General features: G+C 42.4%; 1 protein-coding gene across 3 annotated transcripts in view; it reads left to right on the top strand.

Moving 5' to 3' along the window:
- The window catches only part of LOC140186630 (src substrate cortactin-like), a 78,547-nt gene that overhangs the window by 23,255 nt on the left and 33,166 nt on the right, over positions 1-22,126 (top strand). For all 3 annotated transcript variants that reach the window (XM_072241010.1, XM_072241008.1, XM_072241009.1), the window contains exons 4-5: positions 13,314-13,443; positions 14,705-14,815. In XM_072241010.1, coding sequence (XP_072097111.1) covers positions 13,314-13,443; positions 14,705-14,815 — 241 coding nt within the window. The remainder of the gene's footprint in view (positions 1-13,313; positions 13,444-14,704; positions 14,816-22,126) is intronic.

Raw genomic sequence — 22,126 nt, 5'->3', positions numbered from 1 at the left:
CAGAGAGTGGTGAATCTGAGGATTTCTTTGCCATGGACAGCTGTGGAGGTTGTCTTTATGTATATTTGAAGCAGAGCTTGATAGATACCTGATTGGTCAGGGCATGAAGGGATATAGGGAGAAGGCAGGATATCGGGGCTGAGAGAGAAAATGGATCAGCCATGATGAAATGTCAGAGCAGACTCGAAGGGCCCAATGGTCTAATTTTGCTTCTGTATCTTATGGTCTTATTATCTGGTGAAGAATATCCATACTGGTGTTCCCACAGAGAAGTTGAATAATGAGTTCCGAAATTTAAACCAATGTTAATGAAGGATCAGTGTTGTATTTCTCAATAAACTTAGTGGATGCCAACCAAGGAATTTACAGGTGGTGGACTTACCGGCTGTCTGTCGCACTTGTCCTTCTCAATAGTAGAGCTTACAGGTTTGCAACATGCTGTCAAAGTGGGTATGGCAAGTTACTAAAGTCGTAATATGTCATGCTAGAGTGTGTGAATGCTTAGAGTGGTCGATTTGAAAGCCAGTAAAGTGCATTATCTTGATCTGGATGGCACTGAACTACTAGAGTGACTACGATTCATTCAAGGAAGTACTCAGAGATCTGCGGAGTGATAGGTGGTGAGATTGATGGTGTCAGTAAGTTGTTGTCCTCACGTTAGCCCAGACAACAACGTTTTAGACATGGTGCAAGTATGGACCGAAGAGATTAATTCCACAGATGTGATGAGAGTGTCTGCCCTGACAACGAGGTCACAGTTGTCAGTGTACAATGTTATGAAGTCATGGTAAAATTTAAGTTAATGGTGAACAACAGAGAACTCCTTGTTACTTGAATTCACATGTAGCGACATGGCTATGGTTGCTGGAGACTGATCAGCCCAGTCCCAAGGCACCATTGTCTAGCAACAACCATTCTCTACTGCACCATCAATATCCATTCTTCCAACTCAAAGCTGGGCTTTTGATTGTTCACTGATGATCACACAATTTTCAATCACATTATTAATTGATCAGGTGACAGAAGAATCTGTACAGATCATGAACAACATTCTAGCACAATAGTACATCATATTTATGCCAAAGACATGTAAAACACTGACCATCATAAATAAGAGAGACTCAAACCTTGACATTTGACGGTATCATCACTGCTGAATCCCCATCATCAACATACAGGAATTAACACGAACTACAGATCTAATTGGATCAGCCACAGGTAGCAAATTAAATAGCATGCTGAGAAATCGGAGCTACAGCACATACAACATTGTGGGAGATGCAAAAACGAACATACAATAACAGGAGGATCACAACTAAAGACAGAGCTTATGGCAAGGTCTGCACACCATCACAGACTTCAAAGCTAAATGCAGTGGTGTTTCCAACATCACTGTCACTTTCTCAGATGAGCTAAATCTTTTTTACTCTCGGTTCGATGTCACCAACACTGAGCCCCCGAGAAGAGCCATCGAAACAACCTGCAGCTTGGTCATCCCTGAGGCTGAAGTACGCAGGTGTTTCCAACGAGTGGACTGTCGCAAGGCTGCGGGTCCGAACGGCGTCCCAGGGCGGGTACTCAGGATGTGCACGGCACAACTGGCAGGTGTGTTTACAGACATTTTTAATCTCTCCCTCTCCCAGTGTGTAGAGTGCCCTCCTGCTTCAAAACACCCACAATTATTTCTGTACCTTAAAAGTCCAAGGTAACATGTCTGAACGACTGGCATCCTGTCGCACTCTCCTCAATAATAAGCAAATGCTTTAAGAGTCTGGTCAAGGGCTACATCTGCAGCTTGCTACCTCCCACATTGGACCCCTACAATTCTCCTACTGACACAACCGATCGACAGATGACGCAATAGCCACAGCTCTACACAATGTACTTACACATCTGGAGAAGTATGCTTATGTGAGAATGCTGTTCTTGGACTACAGTTCACCATTCAACACCATAATTCCCTCCAGGCTTAACCAGAAGCTTAGAGACCTGAGCCGTCACCCTGCCTTGTGTAGCTGGATCCTGGACTTCCTGTCAGATTGCCAGCATGTGGTAAGAGTGGGCTTCCTCACCTCTGCCCCCTCTGACCATCAACATATGTGGCCCTTCAGGGCTGTTTCCTAAGCCCCCTCCTTTACTCTCTGTTATACCCATGACTGTGTCGCCACCCACAGCTCCAAACTGATCATAAATCTGCTGACGATACTACATTGATTGGCCGAATCTCAAATAATAATGAGGCAGCCTGAGAAGAAGTCATCACCCTGACACAGTGGTGTCAAGAAAACAACCTCTCCCTCAATGTCACAAAAACAAAGGAGCTGCTTGTGGACTACAGGAGGAATGGAGACAGGCCAACCCCTATTGACATCAGTGGATCTGAGGTTCAGAGGGTGAACAGTTTTAAGTTCCTCAGCATACACATCACCGAGGTCCTCACATGGTCTGTACATACAGTTTGTGTGTGAAAAAAGCACAACAGCGCCTTTTTCACCTCAGGCGGTTGAAGGAGTTAGGTATGGACTAAATCCGAAGAATTTTTGATGGGGGCACAACTGAGAGTAACTGTACTCCTATCAGTCACAGGACTCTGCAGAGAGTGGTGCGGACAGCCCAGTGCATTTGTAGATGTGAACTTCCCACTATTCAGGACATTTACAAAGACAAGTGTGTAAAAAAGGCCCGGAGGATCATTGAGGACCTGAGTCACCCCAACTGTTTCTACCATCCGGGAAATGGTACCGCAGCATAAAAGCCAGGACCAACAGGCTCCGGGACAGCTTCTTCCACCAGGCCATCAGACTGATTAATTCATGCTGATACAATTGTATTTCTATGTTATATTGACTGTCCTGTTGTACATACTATTTACTAAAAACTACTATAAATTGCACATTGCACATTCAGACGGAGATGTAAGGTAATGATTTTTACTCCTCGTGTATATGAAGGATGTAGGTAATAAAGTCAATTCAATTCTATTCAATTCAATCGAGGGAAAAAAGTACAGTTGGCGCTTCGGGCTGAAGTCCTTTGGCAGGACTAAGGAGGATATTGGGAAATGTGAAGAAATATAAGAATCTTGGCATGTACAGCTACAGATCCTTAAAAACAGCAGGTCTCTTAGAGCGGTGGTAAAAAAGGCATGCATGCCATTTTGCTTTACTACCAAAGGCCTTCAAAATTGAAAGCAGGAGTGTTCAACTAAAATGAAATAGAATGTTTACCAAGGTCATAGGTTGAAAGCAATCACATTACAGGAAAGGTGTGCTCAAACTGGAGAGTGTACAGAAGAGATGTGCAGAGAGTGTAAATATTAGTTATGAGGAAGAATTAAATAAGCTGTGGTTGTTTATTTTGAATATAGGAGGCAGAAGAAAGTCATAGCTGAGGTATATAAAATTATTAGGTGCCTAGATAGAGTAAATAAAAAAAAACATTTAAGCCATTAGCTGAAGAATCCAGAACTAGGGGGCACACACTTAAAGTAATGGGATTCCATGGTAGCATAGCAATTCTGTTGCAGCTCTGGGCATCGGAGTTCGGAGTTCAATTCCAGAGTCATGTGTGAGGAGTTTGTACAATTTGCTCATGACTGCATGGATTTCCTCTGGGTGCTCTGGTTTCCTCCCACAGTCCGAAGACCTACTGGTTGGTAGATTAGTTGGTTATTATAAATTGTCCTGTGATTAGGCTCGGGATAAATAGCTGGTTGCTAGGTGGTGTGGTTCATTGGGTCAGGAGGGCCTTTCCATGCTGTATCTATCTATCTATCTATCAATAAACATGATAAGGAATACCGAGGAAGTGTATTCTTTCCCCCAGAGGGTAGTAGGGATCTGGAACCCTCAGCCTCAACATATCGTGGAGACAGAAATCCTCAGTAAACTTAAAAATGTGAAACTGCAGCACCACATAATCTAGATCCTGGAAAGAACAGCAGGGAATCAAACTCCAGGTCCACCAGCTCCCCAAGTTCTTGGACCCCAAAAAACAAAGTACAACAGGAAATTGTGTTCCAGAGACCCCCACTCTATAGCAACCCTAGAAATGCAGGAACTACAGTTCCTCAAATGATTTAGACAACCTCTTAAATTAACAGATTGTGGTCAATATTCTTGCATTTATGTATTAACTTTCACATCTTCAGAAGCCCCAAACAAATTCATGACCCTTTGCAGTGCAGACCAATAGAGCAGTCAATTTCCACATTGGGTTCCACAAACTACAATGCAACAAATGACTAGTGGAATTAATTAAGGGAGGAATATTGGTCAGGACAGTTAAAGTACACAGCCAAATTGCTCCATAATATCTCCCTTATTATGTGAACAGAAAGATAATACATCAGTTTTATACATCAGCCAATTACTCTTGGTCATTCTTCCCAATTCCTGGTGTCTTAGTTTCCAAAGCTTGCCTGCCTGGGTTCACAGGTATAGTGTGTATCTGACTCTAAGATGGAGGCCAAGGTCACACGTGAACAATCGGCATTTCCGTCAGTCCTAGGAAATGAGGCACATTTTGATTTTGTTGTAATTTGGGACAAAAAGAAACTGCAGTTTCTTTTCAATATCTAATTTCCTATTCATAAAGATACCTCAATATAACATTTCAGATGTCAACGGAAAGACCAGAAGTTTCTTTTCTGCGCGAAGGTGCAGCACGCTTTCTACACAGGTCCTAATTTGGCAATGTACAAGAGCTGCTCACGACATCCTTAGCTGACATCACCATGGAGATGACTTTTTCCCCACCCCCAACAAGGAAACCACATAACTGAACTAAAAAAGGAAACTTGCAATCTGCAAAGCGGTGACAATGCACAAGCTGCAGAATGTGGCCAGCAAATCAGAGGATGTCACAACCCACCTGCTTTATCTGGAGTCTCGCTCTATGGAATGGTACATCCAGAAGTTTCTAAAATGTAATCCCACATAAGACAGTATTTATTGGGCGTACCTTCCATCCACACTCAAGGAGCTCAATAATTTCCAGCAGACAGTTGGTTTAATCGATGTCCCCATCCTTGGACTCAATGATCATTCACCACTATGCAGTGACTACAGTGGCTGCGAGCTCTAGTGAAAGTGCAGCAACCTGTCAAGGTCCCTTCCATATCTGTCAACGTTTACATTTGGTTGACCCTGAGACCCTGCAGGTCACAAGCATTGGCTAGAACAGCAACCTCCATATACGTACCACCTCCAGCAATTCGAATAAAAGCATAATGCCAGGAGTCAGGGGGTGGAAAGAACGAGATGCTTTGATAAAGAGCCAGCAGGGACATATTGGGCAAAGTGAGCTCCTTCTGTATTGTAACATCTCTATGCTGAACTAACTCCACAAGCTGTATACTCACTCCCTAGGACTCTGCCTTTGTTAGGTATGCTTTTTCATTGATTATACTATGTGTCCTTATTTTCCTTTTACATGGAAACAGAGAAACATGGAAAACCTACAGCACAATATACAGGCCCTTTGGCCCACAATGCTGTACTAAACAGGTACCCACTTTAGAAATTACCTAGGGTTACATAGAGCCCTCTATTTTTCTAAGCTCCATGTACCTATCCAGGAGTCTCTTAAAAGACCCTATCATATCCACCTCCACCACTGTCGCCGGCAGCCCATTCCACACACTCACCACCGTCTGCGTTAAAAACCTTACCCCTGACGTCTCCTCTGTGCCTACTTCTAAGCACCTTATAACTGCGCCCTCTTGTGTTAGCTATACTATCCACACGATCAATGTCTCTCATCATCTTGTACACCTCTATCAGGTCACCTCTCATCCTCCGTCGCTCCGAGGAGGAAAGGTCAAGTTCACTCAACCTATTCTAATAAGGCACGCTCCCCAATCCAGACAATATCTTTGTAAATCTCCCCTGCACCCTTTTCATAATTTCCACATCCTTCCTGTAGTAAGGCGACCAGAACTGAGCACAGTACTCCAAGTGGGGTCTGACCCGGGTCCTACATAGCTGCAACATTACCTCTTGGCTCTTGAACTCAATCCCACGATTGATGAAGGCCAATGCACCGTATGCCTTCTTAACCACAGAGTCAACCCAGAGCAGCAGATTTGAGTGTCCTGTGGACTCAGACCCCAAGATCCCTCTGATCCTCCACACTGCCAAGAGTCTTACCATTAATGCTGTATTCTGCCATCATATTTGACCTACCAAAATGAACCACCTCACACTTGTCTGGGTTGAACTCCAACCACCCCTTTCTCCGTCTCTTCAGTTCGGTCCCCACCCTCCAGCAATTCTAGTTTAAACTCTCCCCAACAGCCTTAGCAAACCTCCCCGCCACAGCAACAAACCTGTTGCAGCCTGAAAGAAAATAATTCTCAAGGTTTTATATAGTACACATGCTTTGGTAATAAATTTACTTTGACATTTGCAAATTCTAGACATGCTCATTTAGTTCAAAATCTTTTCAGCCAAGGAACAGAAATTTGGTCCTAAATGCAAGAATGCAGGGCTGCAAGTCCGTACGTTGCCTTCCATTGAAAGTTTCAGTTCTCCACTTTAAATATTTTTTAAAGAAACATACGGCTGAGAAGCTGGACTTCAGGTTCTTGGATCATTCGGATCTCTTCTGGGGGAGGTCTGACCTATACAAAAGTAATGGGTCACACCTGAACCCAAGAGGGAACCAATATTCTTGTGGAGCAGTTCGAGAGAATTTAAACTAATTTGGTAGGGGTGTGGGAACTAGAGTGAAGGGATTCTGGGTAGGATGGATAGTAAAAATTCAAAGATAGCAAGCAGTCAGACTGTCATGAAGAGCAGGCAGATGATAGGGCAAAGTTGCAACCAGCAATGTGAGTATCAGTGCATTAGGGATGCAGAATCAGAAAGGGTAGCAAATACAGTACTCAAAGTGTTATATCTCAATGCACGGAGTCTATGAAATAACATGGATGATCTGTTGCACTACTACAGATTGCCAGGTATCATGTTGTGGCCATCATTGAATGGTGACTGAAGAATGGTTGTAGTTGGGGGGTGAATGTCCAAGTTTATACGTTGTATCGGAGGGATCGGAAGGTCGGCAGAGGGGGTAGCATGGCTCTGCTGGTAAAGAATGACATCAAATCAGTAGAAAGATGTGAAGTAGGATCGGAAGATGTTGAATCCTTGTGGGTTGAGTGTAAAAGGATCCTTATGCCATTTATATACAGGTGTCCCAACAGTAGCTGGGATGTGGACCACAGATTACAAAGGGAAATAGAAAAGGCGTATCAAAAGGACAATGTAATGATGGTAACACACACAAAATGCTGGAGGAACTCAGCAGGCCAGGAAGCATCTCTGGAAAAGAGTAGTTGACGTTTTGGGTCGAAACCCTTCAGCAGGACTCTTTTCCATAGCAGGACTATACTCTTTTCCACAGATGCTGCCTGGCCTGCTGAGTTCCAACAGAATTTTGTGTATGTTGCTTAGGTTTCTGGCATCTGCAGATTTTCTGTTTGTTGAATATTATGATAGTTCTGGAGATTTCAACATGCTGCTCGGTTAGGAAAATCAGGTTGGTAATGGATCACAAGAGAATGTGCAAAAACAGAAATACTGTGTATTAAAAAAGTGAGGTAGTGTCCAAAGCCTCAATGTCCATTTAGGAATCAGATGGCAGAGGGGAAGAAGCTGTTCCTGAGTCGCTGAGTGTGTGCCTTCAGGCTTCTGTACCTCCTTCCTGATGGTAACAGTGAGAAAAGGGCATGCCTGGGTGCTGGAGGTCCTTAATGATGGACACTGCCTTTCTGAGCAGTAGAGAGTGTGGAAGTATTAATAATGATCTTTCAAAATTCATTGAGCTTGGGCATGGTGCCAGTGGACTGGAAAATTGCAAATGTCTCTTTGCTCTTTAAGAAAGGAGAAAGACAGCAGAAAGGAAATTATAGACCTGTTAGTCTGACCTCAGTGGTTAGGAAGATATTAGAGTCAACTGTTAAAGATGAGGTTATGGAGTACTTGATGACACAGGACAAGATAGGACAAAGTAAACATGGTTTCCTTAAGAATCTTGCCTGACAAACCTTTTGGAATTCTTTGAGAAGATTACGAGTAGAATTGATAAAGGAGATGCAGTGGATGTTGTATATTTGGACTTTCAGAAGGCCTTTGACAAGATGCCACACATGAGGCTGCTTACCAAGTTAAGAGCTCACGGTATTACAAGCAAGTTACTAACATGGTTAGAGTATCGGCTGATTGGAAGGAGGTAATGAGTGGGAATAAAAGGATCTTGTGGTTGGCTGCCATTGACTGGTGGTGTTCCGCAAGGATCAGTGTTGGGATCGCTTCTTTTTATGCTGTATGTCAATGATTTAGATGATGGAGTAGATGATTTTGATGCCAAGTTTGCAGATGATACGAAGATTGGTGGCAAGCAGGTACTGCTGAGGAAATAGGTAGGCTGCTGCGCAGGTTGACTACGTGGTTAAGAAGGCGTACGGTGCATTGGCCTTCACCAACCGTGGGACTGAGTTTAAGAGCCAAGAGGTAATATTACAGCTATATAGGACCCTGGTCAGACCCCACTTGGAGTACTGTGCTCAGTTCTGGTCACCTCACTACAGGAAGGATGTGGAAACTATAGAAGAGATTTATAAGAATGTTGCCTGGATTGGGGAGCATGTCGTACGAGAATAGGTTGAGTAAACTCGGCCTTTTTTCCTTGGAGCGACGGAGGATGAGAGGTGACCTGATAGAGGTGTATAAGATGATGAGGCGCATTGATCATGTGGATAGTCAGAGGCTTTCTCCCGGGCTGGAATGGCTAACACGAGAAGGTAGTTTTAAGGTGCTTGGAAGTAGGTACAGAGGAGATGTCAGGGGTAAGTTTTTTTATGCAGAGAGTGGTGAGTGCGTGGAATGGGCTGCTGGCAATGGTGGTGGAGGCGGATACGATAGGGTTTTTTAAGATTCTCCTGGATAGGTACATGGGGCTTAGAAAAATAGAGGGCTATTGGTAACCCTAGGTAATTTCTAAAGTAAATACATATTCGGCACAGCATTGTGGGCTGAAGGGCCTGTATTGTGCTGTAGTTTTTCTATGTTTCTATTCGGTAGGTTTCAATGAGATCCCCTCACATTCTTCTAAATTCCAGTCAGTACAGGCCCAAAACTACCAAACACTCCTCATATGTTATCCCCTTTGTTCCTGGAATCATCCTCGTAAACCTCCTCTGGACTCTCCAATGACAACACATCCTTTTTGAGATATGGGGCACAAAACTGTTGACAATATTCCAACAGCCACTTGACTGGCGTCTTAAAGCCTCAGCATTATCACCTTGCTTTTATATTCTGTTCCCCTTAAAATAAATGCCAACATTGAATTTGCCTTCGTTACCACAGACTCGACCTACAGGGAGTCTTGCACGAGGACTCCTGAGTCCCTCAGCACCTCTGATGTTTGAATTTTCTCCCCATTTAGATAATAGTCTGCACTATTGTTCTTTTACCAAAATGCATTATCATATATTTCTCAACAGTGTATTCCATCTGCCATTTTGTTGCTCATTCTTCCAAACTGTCTAAGTTCTGCTGCAAGCACATTGCCTCCTTGGCAATACCTGCCCCTCCACCTTTCTTTGTATCATCCACAAACTTTGCCGCAAACCCATCAATTTCACTCTCTAAATTATTAACAAAAAATGTGAAAAGTAGTGGTCCCAATATTGACCCCTGAGGAGCACCACTAGTCACCGGCAGCCAAACAGAAAAGGCCCCTTTTATTCCCACTCGCTGCCTCCTGCCTGTCAGCCAATCCTCTATTCATGCCAGTATATTTCCCGTAATACGATAGGGTTTTATCTTGTTAAGCAGCCTTATGTGAGGCATCTTATCAAATGCCTTCTGAAAATCTAAGTAAATGACATCTACTACCTCTCCTTTACCCACGCTGCTTGTTACTTCCTTGAACGATTCGAATAGATTTGCCAGGCAAGATTTCCCTTGACAGAAATCACACTGACCTTGATGTTTTATCATTAGTCTCCAAGTACCCTGAAACTTCATCCTTGATAATGGACTCTTCCCTAACCACTGAGGTTAGGTTAACTGGCCTATAATTTCCTCTCTATTGTCTTCCTCCCTTCTTAAAGAATGGAGTGAATGTGCAATTTCCCAATCCTCCAGGGCCATGCTAGAATCAAGTGATTCTTGAAAGATCGTGACCAGTACATCCATTATCTCTTCAGCAAACTCTTTCAGGACTCTGAGATGCAGTCCATCTGGCCCAGGTGACTTAGCACTTTAAGACCCTACACATTCGGACTTCTAGCATAAAGCTAATGTCTTCCACAGCAAAGACTGAAGCAAAGTACTTATTAAGCTAATCTGCCATTTCTTTGTCCCCCATTACTACCTCACAGACATCATTTTCCAGTGCCCCAATATCAACTCTCACCTGCCTTTTATTCTTAATATAACTGAAATAACATTTAGGGTCGCAAACACGAGGAATTCTGCAGATGCTGGAAATTCAAGCAACACACATCAAAGTTGCTGGTGAACGCAGCAGGCCAGGCAGCATCTCTAGGAAGAGGTACAGTCGACATTTTGGGCCGAGACCCTTCGTCAGGTCATAAAGGGTCTCGACCCGAAACATTGACTATACCTCTTCCTAGGGATGCTGCCTGGCCTGCTGCGTTCACCAGCAACTTTGATGTGTGTTGCTAACATTTAGTATCCTGCTTTATATTATTGACTGGTTTGCCTTCATATTTCATCTTTTCCCTTCTTGTAGCTTTTTAGTTGCCTTTTGTTGGATTTTAAAAGCTTCCCAATCATCCAACTTCCTACTCACTTTTGCTATGTTATATGCCCTTTCCTTGGCTTTTATGCAGTACTTAACTGCCCTTTTCAGCCATGGTTGCCTAGCCCTGCCATCTGAGAACAACTTCTTCTGTGGGATATATCTATCTTGTGCCTTGTGAACTATTCCCAGAAACTTCATCCACCTCTGCTCTGCCATCATCTCTGCCAGTATCCCCCTCCAATCCACCTGGGCAAGCTCCTCTCTCATGCCTCTGTAATTCCCTCTATTCCATTGCGATACTAATACAGGTGAGTTGTGCTTCTCCCTCTCAAACTGCAGTATGAATTCCATCATATCATGATCACTGCCTCCTAAGGGTTCCTTTACAGTAAGCTGACTAATAAGATCAGGGTTATTACACAACACCCAATCTAAGACGGCCTTTCCCCAGTAGGCTCAAGCACAAGCTGCTCTAAAATGCCATCTCATAGGCATTCAACAAATTCCCTCTCTTGCGATCCGACACCAAACTGATTTTCCTAATCCCCTTGCTTATTGGTCCCCCATTACAATTGTGTCATTACCCTTATGACTTGCCTTTTCCTGCTCCCCTTGTACTCTCAACGCCACATCTTGGCTACTATTTGGAGGCCTATATATGATTCCCATAAGGGTTTTTTTACCCTTGCAGTGTCTTAACTCCACCCGCAAAAAAACGACATTCTCTGACCCTATGTCATCCCTTTCTAAATACTGTATGTAATTCCATCTCTTACTAATAAAGTCACACCACCGCCTATGCCTTCCTGCCTGTCCTTTGGATACAAAGTATATCCTTTGATGTTAAACTTCCAACTATGATCTTCTTTCAGCCATGACTCAGTGATGCTCACATCGTCATACTGACTAATCTGTAATTGCACCACGAGTTTGTCCACAATATTTCGAATGCTACACAGATCTAAATCCAGCACCTTCAATCCCTGCAGCACCTTCTTCACCCTTAAGAATTTTGCCTCTGTGGTACAACTTATCTCTTTGCTCTGTCTGCAGTTGCACCCAATCATTGCCTTGTCCTTCCTTACATCATCTTCTGGTCAACCTGCTGGCTCATCCTTAGCTCTGTCATACTGTTTCCCATTCCCTTGCCATATTAGTTTATACCACTCCCAACAGCTCTAGCAAAACTGCCTGCAAGGATATTGCTCCCCCTCGGATTCAAATGCAACCCACCCCTTTTGCACAGGTCACGTCTACCCCAGAAGAGGTCCCAATGATCCAGAAATCTAAATCCCTGCCCCCTGCACCAATGCTTCAGCCGCACATTTATCTGCCACCTCATTCTATTCCTATCCTCACTGTCACATGGCACAGGCACCAATCCCGAGATTACTACCCTCGAGGTCCTGCTGCTCAGCTTCCTTCCTAACTCCCTGCATTCTGTTTTCAGGAATTCCTCCCCTTTTCTACCTATGTCGTTGGTACCAATATGTACCACCACTTCTGGCTGCTCACCCTCTCTTTTCAGGGCATTGTGGGCACATTCAGAAACATTACAGACCCTGGCATTGTGTGGCAAACTAGCATTTGTGTTTCTTTATCATGTCCACAGAATCGCTTAACTTCCTGTTAAGTGAAGAAAACGAACAGAGTAGGACAATAGGAAAGGGTAATGGGCAGATTAAACTCGTTTTGCTTTGTTTGGATTAGGCAGACCTGGACAAATTTCTGCGTCCTTGGTGGATGCCAGTGTTGTAACTGTGCTGGGATAACTTGGCTGGAGGGGAGTTTTGGAGTACCCCGCCAGAACTCGGTGTCGTTGAGTCCCAAACCAACGTTGTGAGTTACATCTTGATTTAGTGTGAGTACCTGGTTCCTTGGATGCTTAATTTCTGTGGTAGCAGCTTCAGGAGGTGCCTAGTTTTGGGGATGGCTCATCAAAAGAGTACTCATTTAATGATCAGTATGCAGGGTGATATTAAGCACTCGTGACTGACTGATAAGTTTGGCCTTGTTCATGGAGTCGGTTCACGATCAGTGCTATGTCTGTCAGTGTTAGAACAGGAATAAAGAAAAGATATCAGTAACCAGCTTTCTACAGGTTATATTCCATGCCAATCTGAACAGAGGCAGATGAAGAATGATTTGACATAGATTAATGCACTTGAATGTCTTTCTCTTTCCCCACCACCTCTTGTACCTCCTACCCCCCATTAACCATTTCTCATCAAGAAGGGTCTGGATTGGGTTTATACTTCTCAACCACTGGTGGTGAGGGGTAGGGAAACAGTTCCTCTTCCTCAGCAATGCTCCAAGGTGTCATTTGCAGAATCCAGGTCTCTGCCTAAACATGTAGAACTTTCAAAAGCCGGGGCATGGCTGACATTTCCTTTGAATAGAGGGAATGAGGTTCTTCTCACTGAACGAAAGGGTTGCGATGCTACAACTGGGCACCTTTAAGCCTGATTGATGATATCTCTTGCCAGAACTTCACTACCACCTCAGTTTGAAATAACGAGAATATATGTTTCTCACAGTGTGCACGAGCTGAGGGAGAATGTCTCAAAGGATCACGAGACCTTGAAGAAGAAGGAAATGGAGGAAGGATCAAAAGCATCATATGGTTATGGTGGAAAGTTTGGAGTCCAGAGGGATCGGATGGACAAGGTGATTATTTATTTCAGATTTCTGCATTCTGAATTTTGGTTGTAACCATATGATACGGAAACATGACGATCTATTCAAAATGAGAAATGCAGCAAGCTACACTTGGGAGAAGGTGTGTGTTAAAACAAACAAATCAACCAAGAACAAGATCGGATTGTGGGAGAAGAGGAGCAGGGTTCACTGAAGCAGCAGTGAGAATGCTCTAGAGCTGCAATACACTAGGTTAGGTGCTAGAATAAGAACAAAAGCATGTTGGATAAGTACAGGAAGCCATCCAGACCAGGATTGCCTGGAACAAGGGAGCGCCCGGACAAACTGTGCAAGTGTCAAAACAGGATATACTCCTTCACCTCCAGCAATGGAATCTGGGATGAAGAGGAGTGAGCTGCAGCAGATGAGCAAAGCTTGGGGGTGGAGGGTGAGGACGGAATGTCAGGTCGGCTGGGAGTGGGAATTGATGCTGAAAATACAGTACAGCAGGGAGTGAGTGTTAAGAGGATAAGTAGGGATTGTAGGTGAATAGCAAGAGAGGAATATGAGTGGGGAATGTGTGTCAGCAGATAGTGGGGGCTGGCAGTGAGCAGAGAGTGGGGTGGGTGGTTGTGACTGTGAATAGAGAGTATATGGGTGGGGAGCTGTTGACTGTGAGCAGTGAGTGAGGGAAAGGGGTGTGTTGGATGTGTACAAAGTTCAGGGACTAATGGTGGGTGGGGGTTTACATAGAAAGCCTACAGCACAATACAGGCCCTTCGGCCCACAAAGCTGTGCCAAACATGTCCTTAGCTGAGAAATTACCTGGGGTTACCCATAGCCCTCTATTTTTCTAAGCTCCACGTACCTGTCCAGGAGTCACTTAAAAGACCCTATCGTATCTGCCTCCACCGCCATCACCGGCAGCCCATTCCACACATTCACCACCCTCTGCGTAAAAAAACACCCCTGACATTTCCCCTGTACCCGCTTCCAAGCGCCTTAAAACTGTGCCCTTTCAGCCCTGGGAAGAAGCCTCTGACTATCCACACGATCAATGCCTCTCATCATCGTGTACACCTCTGTCAGGTTTGTATCTTCAGAAACTAGCTGGTGAGCCAGGAGTAGGAGAGTGGCTCCTCTTGTTGTTCCCAAAGCATACAATGCAACAGTTACCTCAAGCAGATCTTTCCTGCCCACTAGTTCTTTGGGGTCTATGGATTGCAAGCACTGGGGGCTGCTAAAGTTGGTAAGAGTGTAGTTCTAACCCCTGGTACATCTCCTCCTCTAGTCTGCATTAGGAAATGAGTATGTTGCTGAAGTGGCAAAGCATTCATCGCAGACTGATGCAGCCAAAGGATTTGGTGGGAAGTATGGCGTACAGAAAGATCGAACAGACAAGGTAAGCAATTAAAACGGCAATGTCATTATATTTGATCATTGGAGGGTTTGGGTCCACCATGACTGTGTAAACAATGGACATTGGCTGAGCTCGAGAGGTCTAACTTCTGGGGCATGGGCTTTGATCCATTCTGAGGGACTGAGAGACACTCTGCAGCCTGACTGCTGTTGAAATAAAACAGTGTCAGTCTGGGTTCTCCCACTCCAGTATCAATGGAGTTCAACTCCTCATATTCACCTTACAGGCTAATGGGGATGAGATATAGAAGGCTTAACATGTCTGCAATTGGGGTTAACGCTATATTTTGAAGGAATTCTCATTCCATTCTGTTGTATGTTTAATATTTCAGTAATATTTGAATAATATAGTACGCATTTTGATTCATTAAGCATTCTTTGTAGTTTACATAATTATATGTATGAAGTACTTGAATGGCATACATCATTACGCCATCAAGTCTTAAGTGTGCGCCTTGCTAAAAGTAAAAATCAAGAGTTCACGTTATTCCCGGCTCTGCATTTTCTTTTAATTAATTTTATGTTTTGTTGTTACAAACGTAAGAGTGGCAACAAATAAGTGTTAAAATGAAGTCAGGATGATTACCTCCTTGCTGAAGCGCAGTGAGACATTTGAGTTTTAAAAAAGCGCAGCGAGAAGTGGTTGAAACATAGAACATAGAAAACTTACAGCACAATATAGGCCCTTCGGCCACAATGTTGTGCCAAACATGTACTTACTTAGAAATTACCTAGGGTTACCCATAGTCCTCTATTTTGCTAAGCTCCATGTACCCACGTGTAAGACCCTATCGTATCCGCCTCCACCACCGTTGCTGGCAGCCCATTTCACACACTCACCACTCTCCGTGTAAAAAACTTAACCCTGACATCTCCTCTGTACCTGCTTCCAAGCACCCTAACACTGTGCCTTCTCATGTTAGCCATTTCAGTCCTAGGAAAAAGCCTCTGACTATCCATACGATCAATGTCTCTCATCATCTTATAAATGCCTCCAATTATCTTAAAAGTTGAGTAGAAAAAATACAATGCAGAGTGTGGTTCTTTGGGAAAAGACAGATGATTGAGTAAAAAAGATGCTGAAACCGAATAAATTCACGGGTTCATAAACAGTGAGTACCGGATGATAAGAATAAATTTTTAAAAAGCAGAAATGGTTGACCACATTGGAAAGATAGACACATTTGATTTATACAATAGATAACTAGATATTGTAAATGGAGTGAATGGAGCAATATTTTGAAGCAATGAAATAGCCAATGAAAAGTAAGTGCCAGTTTTGCTGAGTGTAACTGGTGGAGGAGCATCTAGTTTGCTTAGAAGTTTGACTGCTCCAACCAAACCAGCCAAAATAAGCTTTGCTGATATTGTCAAAGTAATCCGGGAACATGTAGAACTGAAACCATTGTTGATTGCAGAACAATTTAGGTTTCATAAGTGGAATCAAAAGGAAGGGGGTCCATTTCAGCTTACATGGCTGAATCAAAGAGATTTTCTGAGCATTGTCAGTTCAGTGATAGGCTTAATGATGCACTGAAAGATTATCTAGTTTGTGGAATGCTTTTCTGAAAGCATTTAAAAACTGCTAACTGATGTGCAAATCACATTTAAAGGAACAGTTGAAATCACTGTATCAATGGAAATAGACACAATTGAGTAGCAGTTAGGAATGAAAATGATTGTGAACAAAATATAACATCTGAATAGAAACCTGCCTGGCCAAACAACTTGTGTTATTGCTGTGGCAGGGGCTCACATACACCAGAACAATATAGGTTTAAAGGTGAAACTCGCAGAAAACACAACAAGTAGTTCACATACAAAGTATATTGGGCAGACAAAACTATATGGATTGCACAGGGAAGAGAAAAAGATAAAAAGCCAAGTTACAGTTTCAAAAAGAGCACCGATCTAACACAGCCCTGAGATTTACAATGTGAAAATTAACAACAGACAAGCAATATGGCTTACAGAGAAATGAACAGCAAATTAATTAAAATTGAATTGGACACTGGCTCATCCACCAAAATGTGTTTGAGAGGCACTTCAAAGATACTAAACTGAAGCGTGCAGATGTCCAACTAAGAACTTATACTGGGGAAAAGATAATGTGTGGGAATGACATTCATAACAGTAAAATACAACAACCAACAAGGCACATTGGGCTTGTATGTGCTAAAAACAGGAGTGCCAGCATTGTGGGGTCGTGAGTGGCTGAGACAACTAAACCTTGATTGGAGCTCTATCCACCATTTCCATGCCACATCCCCTGCAACAGAGTTAACTGAAAGTGAATGAAGAAAGGTACTGACTGGCATTGGAAAGCTCAAACATATCAGGGGTAAAATAGTGTTAAATGAAAATACCAAACGCAAGCTTCACAAAGCTCGTTTGGTTCCTTGAATCATCCATGATAAAATAGCAAGTGAGCTAGATTGCATGGAGGCTGAAGGAATTCATTCTAAGGTTGAGTGGAGCCCATGGGCAACGCCAGTGGTCGCTGTAGCCAAGAAGAATGTTCTGTCAGATTCTTTCTTTATTAATCTCTTTATTCATTTAAAAAAAAACATAGATACAATCAAATACAATCAAGAGGAGAATTAGTTCAAATATATATATCTGTAACCAAAATTAAAATAGACACTGTCAAAATTATAGATATTGTTAAACTAGTATAAAATATATAATAAAAAAAGAAAATAACAATTCTCCTCTTACCAGTTAAAAGGAGAAAGGAAAAAAAAGGGTTTTAAATAGAGAGAACCCCCCCCCACTACACTATATAAAAAAAACAAAACAAACAAAACAAAAAAAAAGGGGACTGGGCAGTCCATTTTGAGGATACAACCAAAAAAAGAGGAGAGAAAAACTTTCTGATCAAATCTAAACCCTCGGAAAAAAACTTGAAATAGTAATAAATCAAATTAAATGAAAATATTGGATAAACGGTGGCCATATTTGTTCAAATTTAAAGGATGTATCAAATGTCCGACTTCTTATTTTCTCTAAACTTAAACAGGACATGATGGAGGAGAGCCAATAAAAGACCGTAGGTGGATTAGAATCCTTCCACTTCAATAAAATGGCTCTCCTAGTCAGTAAGGTCGAAAGGGCTATCATACGTTGAGTGGAAACAGGAATATTTCCTGCTTCTGATGGGATAATCCCAAAAGTTGCCGTAAGCAAGTGAGGTTTTATATCCAGATCCAAAACTCTTGATAGTGTTTGAAAAACATCTCTCCAAAAGTTATCTAGCTTTATACAAGACAAATATGTATGAGTTAAAGTGGCCAGCTCAGTATTACATCTGTCACAAATAGGATTAATATTGGGGAAAATATGCGCTAGTTTATCCTTTGACATATGGGCCCAATGCACTACCTTGAACTGTATGAAGGAATGACGGGCACGAATAGATGAGTTGTTAACCAAATTAAAAATTTTACTACATTGATTATCTGAAAATGACTCTTGAAGTTCCAATTCCCAAGCACGATTAATTTTATCGTTAGATATCATTCGTAAACTCAGTAATTGTTGATAGATTATAGCTATCAATCCTTTTTGAAATGGTTTAAACTGAAAGAGAACATAAGCAGAAGGGTAATTTGGTAACAAACCACGTAAAAAATTCCTAATTTGTAAATATCTAGAAAAGTGTACATTAGATAAATCATATTTATCCACTAACTGAGAAAAAGACATTAAACAGTTCCCTAAAAACAAATCTGAAAAAGTTGTTATTCCCTTGGTTTTCCAAATTAAAAAGGCCTTACCCAAAATTTAAAAAAAAAATTAAGATAAATATTACTAGAAAGAATAAAATTACTAAACTCAAAAAATCTACGAAACTGGAACCAAATTCTTAATGTATGTTTAATAATGGGATTAAATTCTTGTCTGCTAATCTTAGAAAACAAAAAGGGAAGAGAAACCCCCAGTAAAGAGGCCAAAGAGAAACCTTTCACCGCGTTTACCTCTAGATCAATTATGAAGGACTTTCATGTATATCTGAATAGTGAATCCAAAAAGTAATATATGGAATATTGATTGCCCAATAGTACATTCTAAAATTAGGCAAAGCCATACCACCATCCTTTTTTAATTTCTGCAATAAGGGTTTACGCAATCTAGGATTTTTATTGTTCCAAATATAAAATGAAATTATAGAATCTATTCTGTCAAAGAACTTTTTAGGAACAAAAGAGGGAACTGCCTGAGATATATATAAAAATTTCGATAAAACTATTATTTTAATAGCATTGTTCTGTCAGATTCTGTGGTGATTTTAAGGTCACCATCAACCCAGCACTGAAAGTAAATCAATACCCTCTGCCCTGCATGGAGAATGTCTGTGCAAACCTTTCTGGAGGAAAAAACTTCAGCAAGGTGGACTTAGCTGAGGCCATCCTACAGCTGGAAATGGAAGAGGAGTCCAAAATGCTTCTCACCATAAAAACTCACAAAGAGCTTTATCATCAAATAGGATGCTTTTTGGAGCAGGATCTGTACCTGCCCTCTGGCAGAAAGCTATGGACCAGGTGCTGTATGGCTGCCCAGGCACTCAATGTTACCTTGATGACATCATTGTTACTGGTAAGGATGATGAAGAACGTCTCCAAAATCTAAAAACATTTGAAGATTATGAGCTCAGAGCATGACACAAGAAGTGCGAATTCAAGCATCACTTACTGTGGTCACACTATTGACACACAAGGATTACACAAGTTTGCTGAGAACCTCAAGCAGTGGTGGATGCTCCAAGGTCAAAGGATGTGTCACATTTGCTTGTTTAGGATCTGTTAACTAATACAACAGGCTCCTGCTAAACCTGTCTACTGTGTTCCATCTCTTGAACTTATTGCTCAAGATCAGGAAGAAATGGCATTGGACAAAGCAGTGTGATGTGGCCTTTCAAAAGGCAATGTAAATGGTGACGTCAGACACTGTACTCACACATTATGATCCACGTCATCTGGTGAAGCTTGCCTTTGATGCCTTGCTTTCTGGTATACAATAGTTGCAGTCATGTCACATGTTATCAGTGATGGAAGTGAATGCCTTTTCGCCTTTGCATCATGTTTCCTTACTGTTGCAGAGAAGAATTATGCACAGAATGACAGAGGCCCTGAGTCTGGTTTGGTGTGTAAAATGTTTCAACCAGTACTTGTACGGCAGAGAGTTTATCCTCATTACTGATCATCAACCACAAGTGTCCATTTTCAATCCACAGAAGGGTATTCTACCTCTGATTCTTGGAGGACACAATTACAAGATCAAATTCAGGAGGACAACTAATCATGAAAATGTTGATGAATTGTTTCATTTACCCTTGGAAAAGGAAATACCTAAAACATTTACAAAAAAAGGGCACTCCTTTTGACATATTCTCTCTCATGCAAATTAAAAGTCTCCTTATTTCAGTGGAGATAATCCAAAGGGAAACCAGAAAAGAGCACACGCTGTTTCAGGTCTATATGGCCACCCAAAATGGCTTGAGTATGCACCAGAAACTCCAGTTCCCCCATTTTTACCAACACCAGCATGAACTTGCCCTTATCGGGGGTTTCCTTATGTGGGGATTGAGAGTTATTCTACCATCCAAGCAGAGAGCTAAAGTGTTTGAAGAGCTGCATGCTGGTCATCTGGGCGTGGAGGCTTAGTTAAAATGAAAGTGTTGGCTCGAAGTTTGTAAGGTAGCCTGGGATAGAACTGCAGATAGAGCTCTCTCTCTCTCTCTAAAATAATAATAATGATAAAAAATAAGTAAATCAATTACAGTATATGTATATTGAACTTTAAAAAAACATAGAAAACCTACAGCACAATACAGACCCTTCAGCCCACAATGCTGTGCCGAGCATGTACTTACTTTAGAAATTACCCAGTGTTACCCATAGCCCTATATTTTTCTAAGCTCCATGTACGTATCCAGGAGTCTTTTAAAAGACCCTATTGTATCTGCCTCCACCACTGTCGCCAGCAGCCCATTCCACGCACTCACCACTCTCTACGTAAAGAATTTACCCCTGACATCTCCTCTGTACCTACTTACAAGCACCTTAAAACTGTGTCCTCTTGTGTTAGCCGTTTCAGCCCTGGGAAAAAGCCTCTGACTATCCACATGATCAATGTCTCTCATCATCTTATACACCTCTGTCAGGTCACCTCTCATCCTCCGTCACTCCAAGGAGAAAAAGCCGAGTTCACTCAACCTATTCTCATAGGGCATGCTCCCCAAACCAAGCAACATCCTTGTAAATCTCTTCTGCACCCTTTCTATAGTTTTCACATCCTTCCTGTAGCGAGGTGACCAGAACTGAGCACAGTACTCCAAGTGGGGTCTGACCAGGGTCCTATATAGCTGTAACTTTACCTCCCAGCTCTTGAACTCAGTCCCACAGTTGATGAAGGCCAATGCACTGTATTCCTTCTTAAGCACACAGTCAACCTGCGCAGCAGCTTTGAGTGTCCTATGGACTCGGACCTCAAGATCCTTCTGATCCTCCACACTGCCAAGAATCTGACCATTAATACTATATTCTGCCATCATATTTGACCTACCAAAGTGAACTTTCGGTTAGGAAGTCAAGGATCCCATTGCAGGGGGAGGTACAGAGGCCCGGGTTCTGTAACTTCTCAATCAGGATTATGGGAATGATGGTATTAAATGCTGAGCTATAGTCAATGAACAGCATCCTGACATAGGTGTTTGTGTTGTCCAGATGGTCTAAAACCATGTGAAGAGCCATTGAGATTGCATCTGCTGTTGACTTATTGCAGCAATAGGCAAATTGCAATGGGTCAGTTTAGTCATGACCAACCTTTCAAAGCTTTTCATCACTGTAGATGTGAGTGCTACCAGGCGATAGTCATTGATGCAGCTCACGTTATTCTTCTTAGGCACTGGTATAACTGTTGCCTTTTTAAAGCAAGTTGGTACTTCCACCTGTAGCAGTGAGAGGTTGAAACTGTCCTTAAATACTCCCGCCAGTCGGTTGGCACATGTTTTCAGAGCCTTACCAGCTACTCCATCGGGACCTTCCGCCTTGCGAGGGTTCACCCTCTTTAAAAACAGCCTAGCATCACATCGGTTGATTATATCAAAAACTCCATTCCTACTGCATTGAACACTCACCAATATGCTTACCAAAAGAACTGCACCTGGTCCTGACATTCCGAGAAAACAAGGGTATTTGTGTCAGAATACACTTTCTGGATTTCAGCATTCAACACTCTTGTCCCACAGACGCTGGTGAGCAAACTTCTGCTCCTCTGTCTAAATGCACTGGTG

The sequence above is a fragment of the Mobula birostris genome, chromosome 23, assembly GCF_030028105.1.
Source record: "Mobula birostris isolate sMobBir1 chromosome 23, sMobBir1.hap1, whole genome shotgun sequence".
NCBI classification, from domain to species: domain Eukaryota; kingdom Metazoa; phylum Chordata; class Chondrichthyes; order Myliobatiformes; family Myliobatidae; genus Mobula; species Mobula birostris.
The sequence above is the reverse complement of the archived record's forward strand: the minus strand, read 5'-3'. Positions and strand labels throughout refer to the sequence as shown.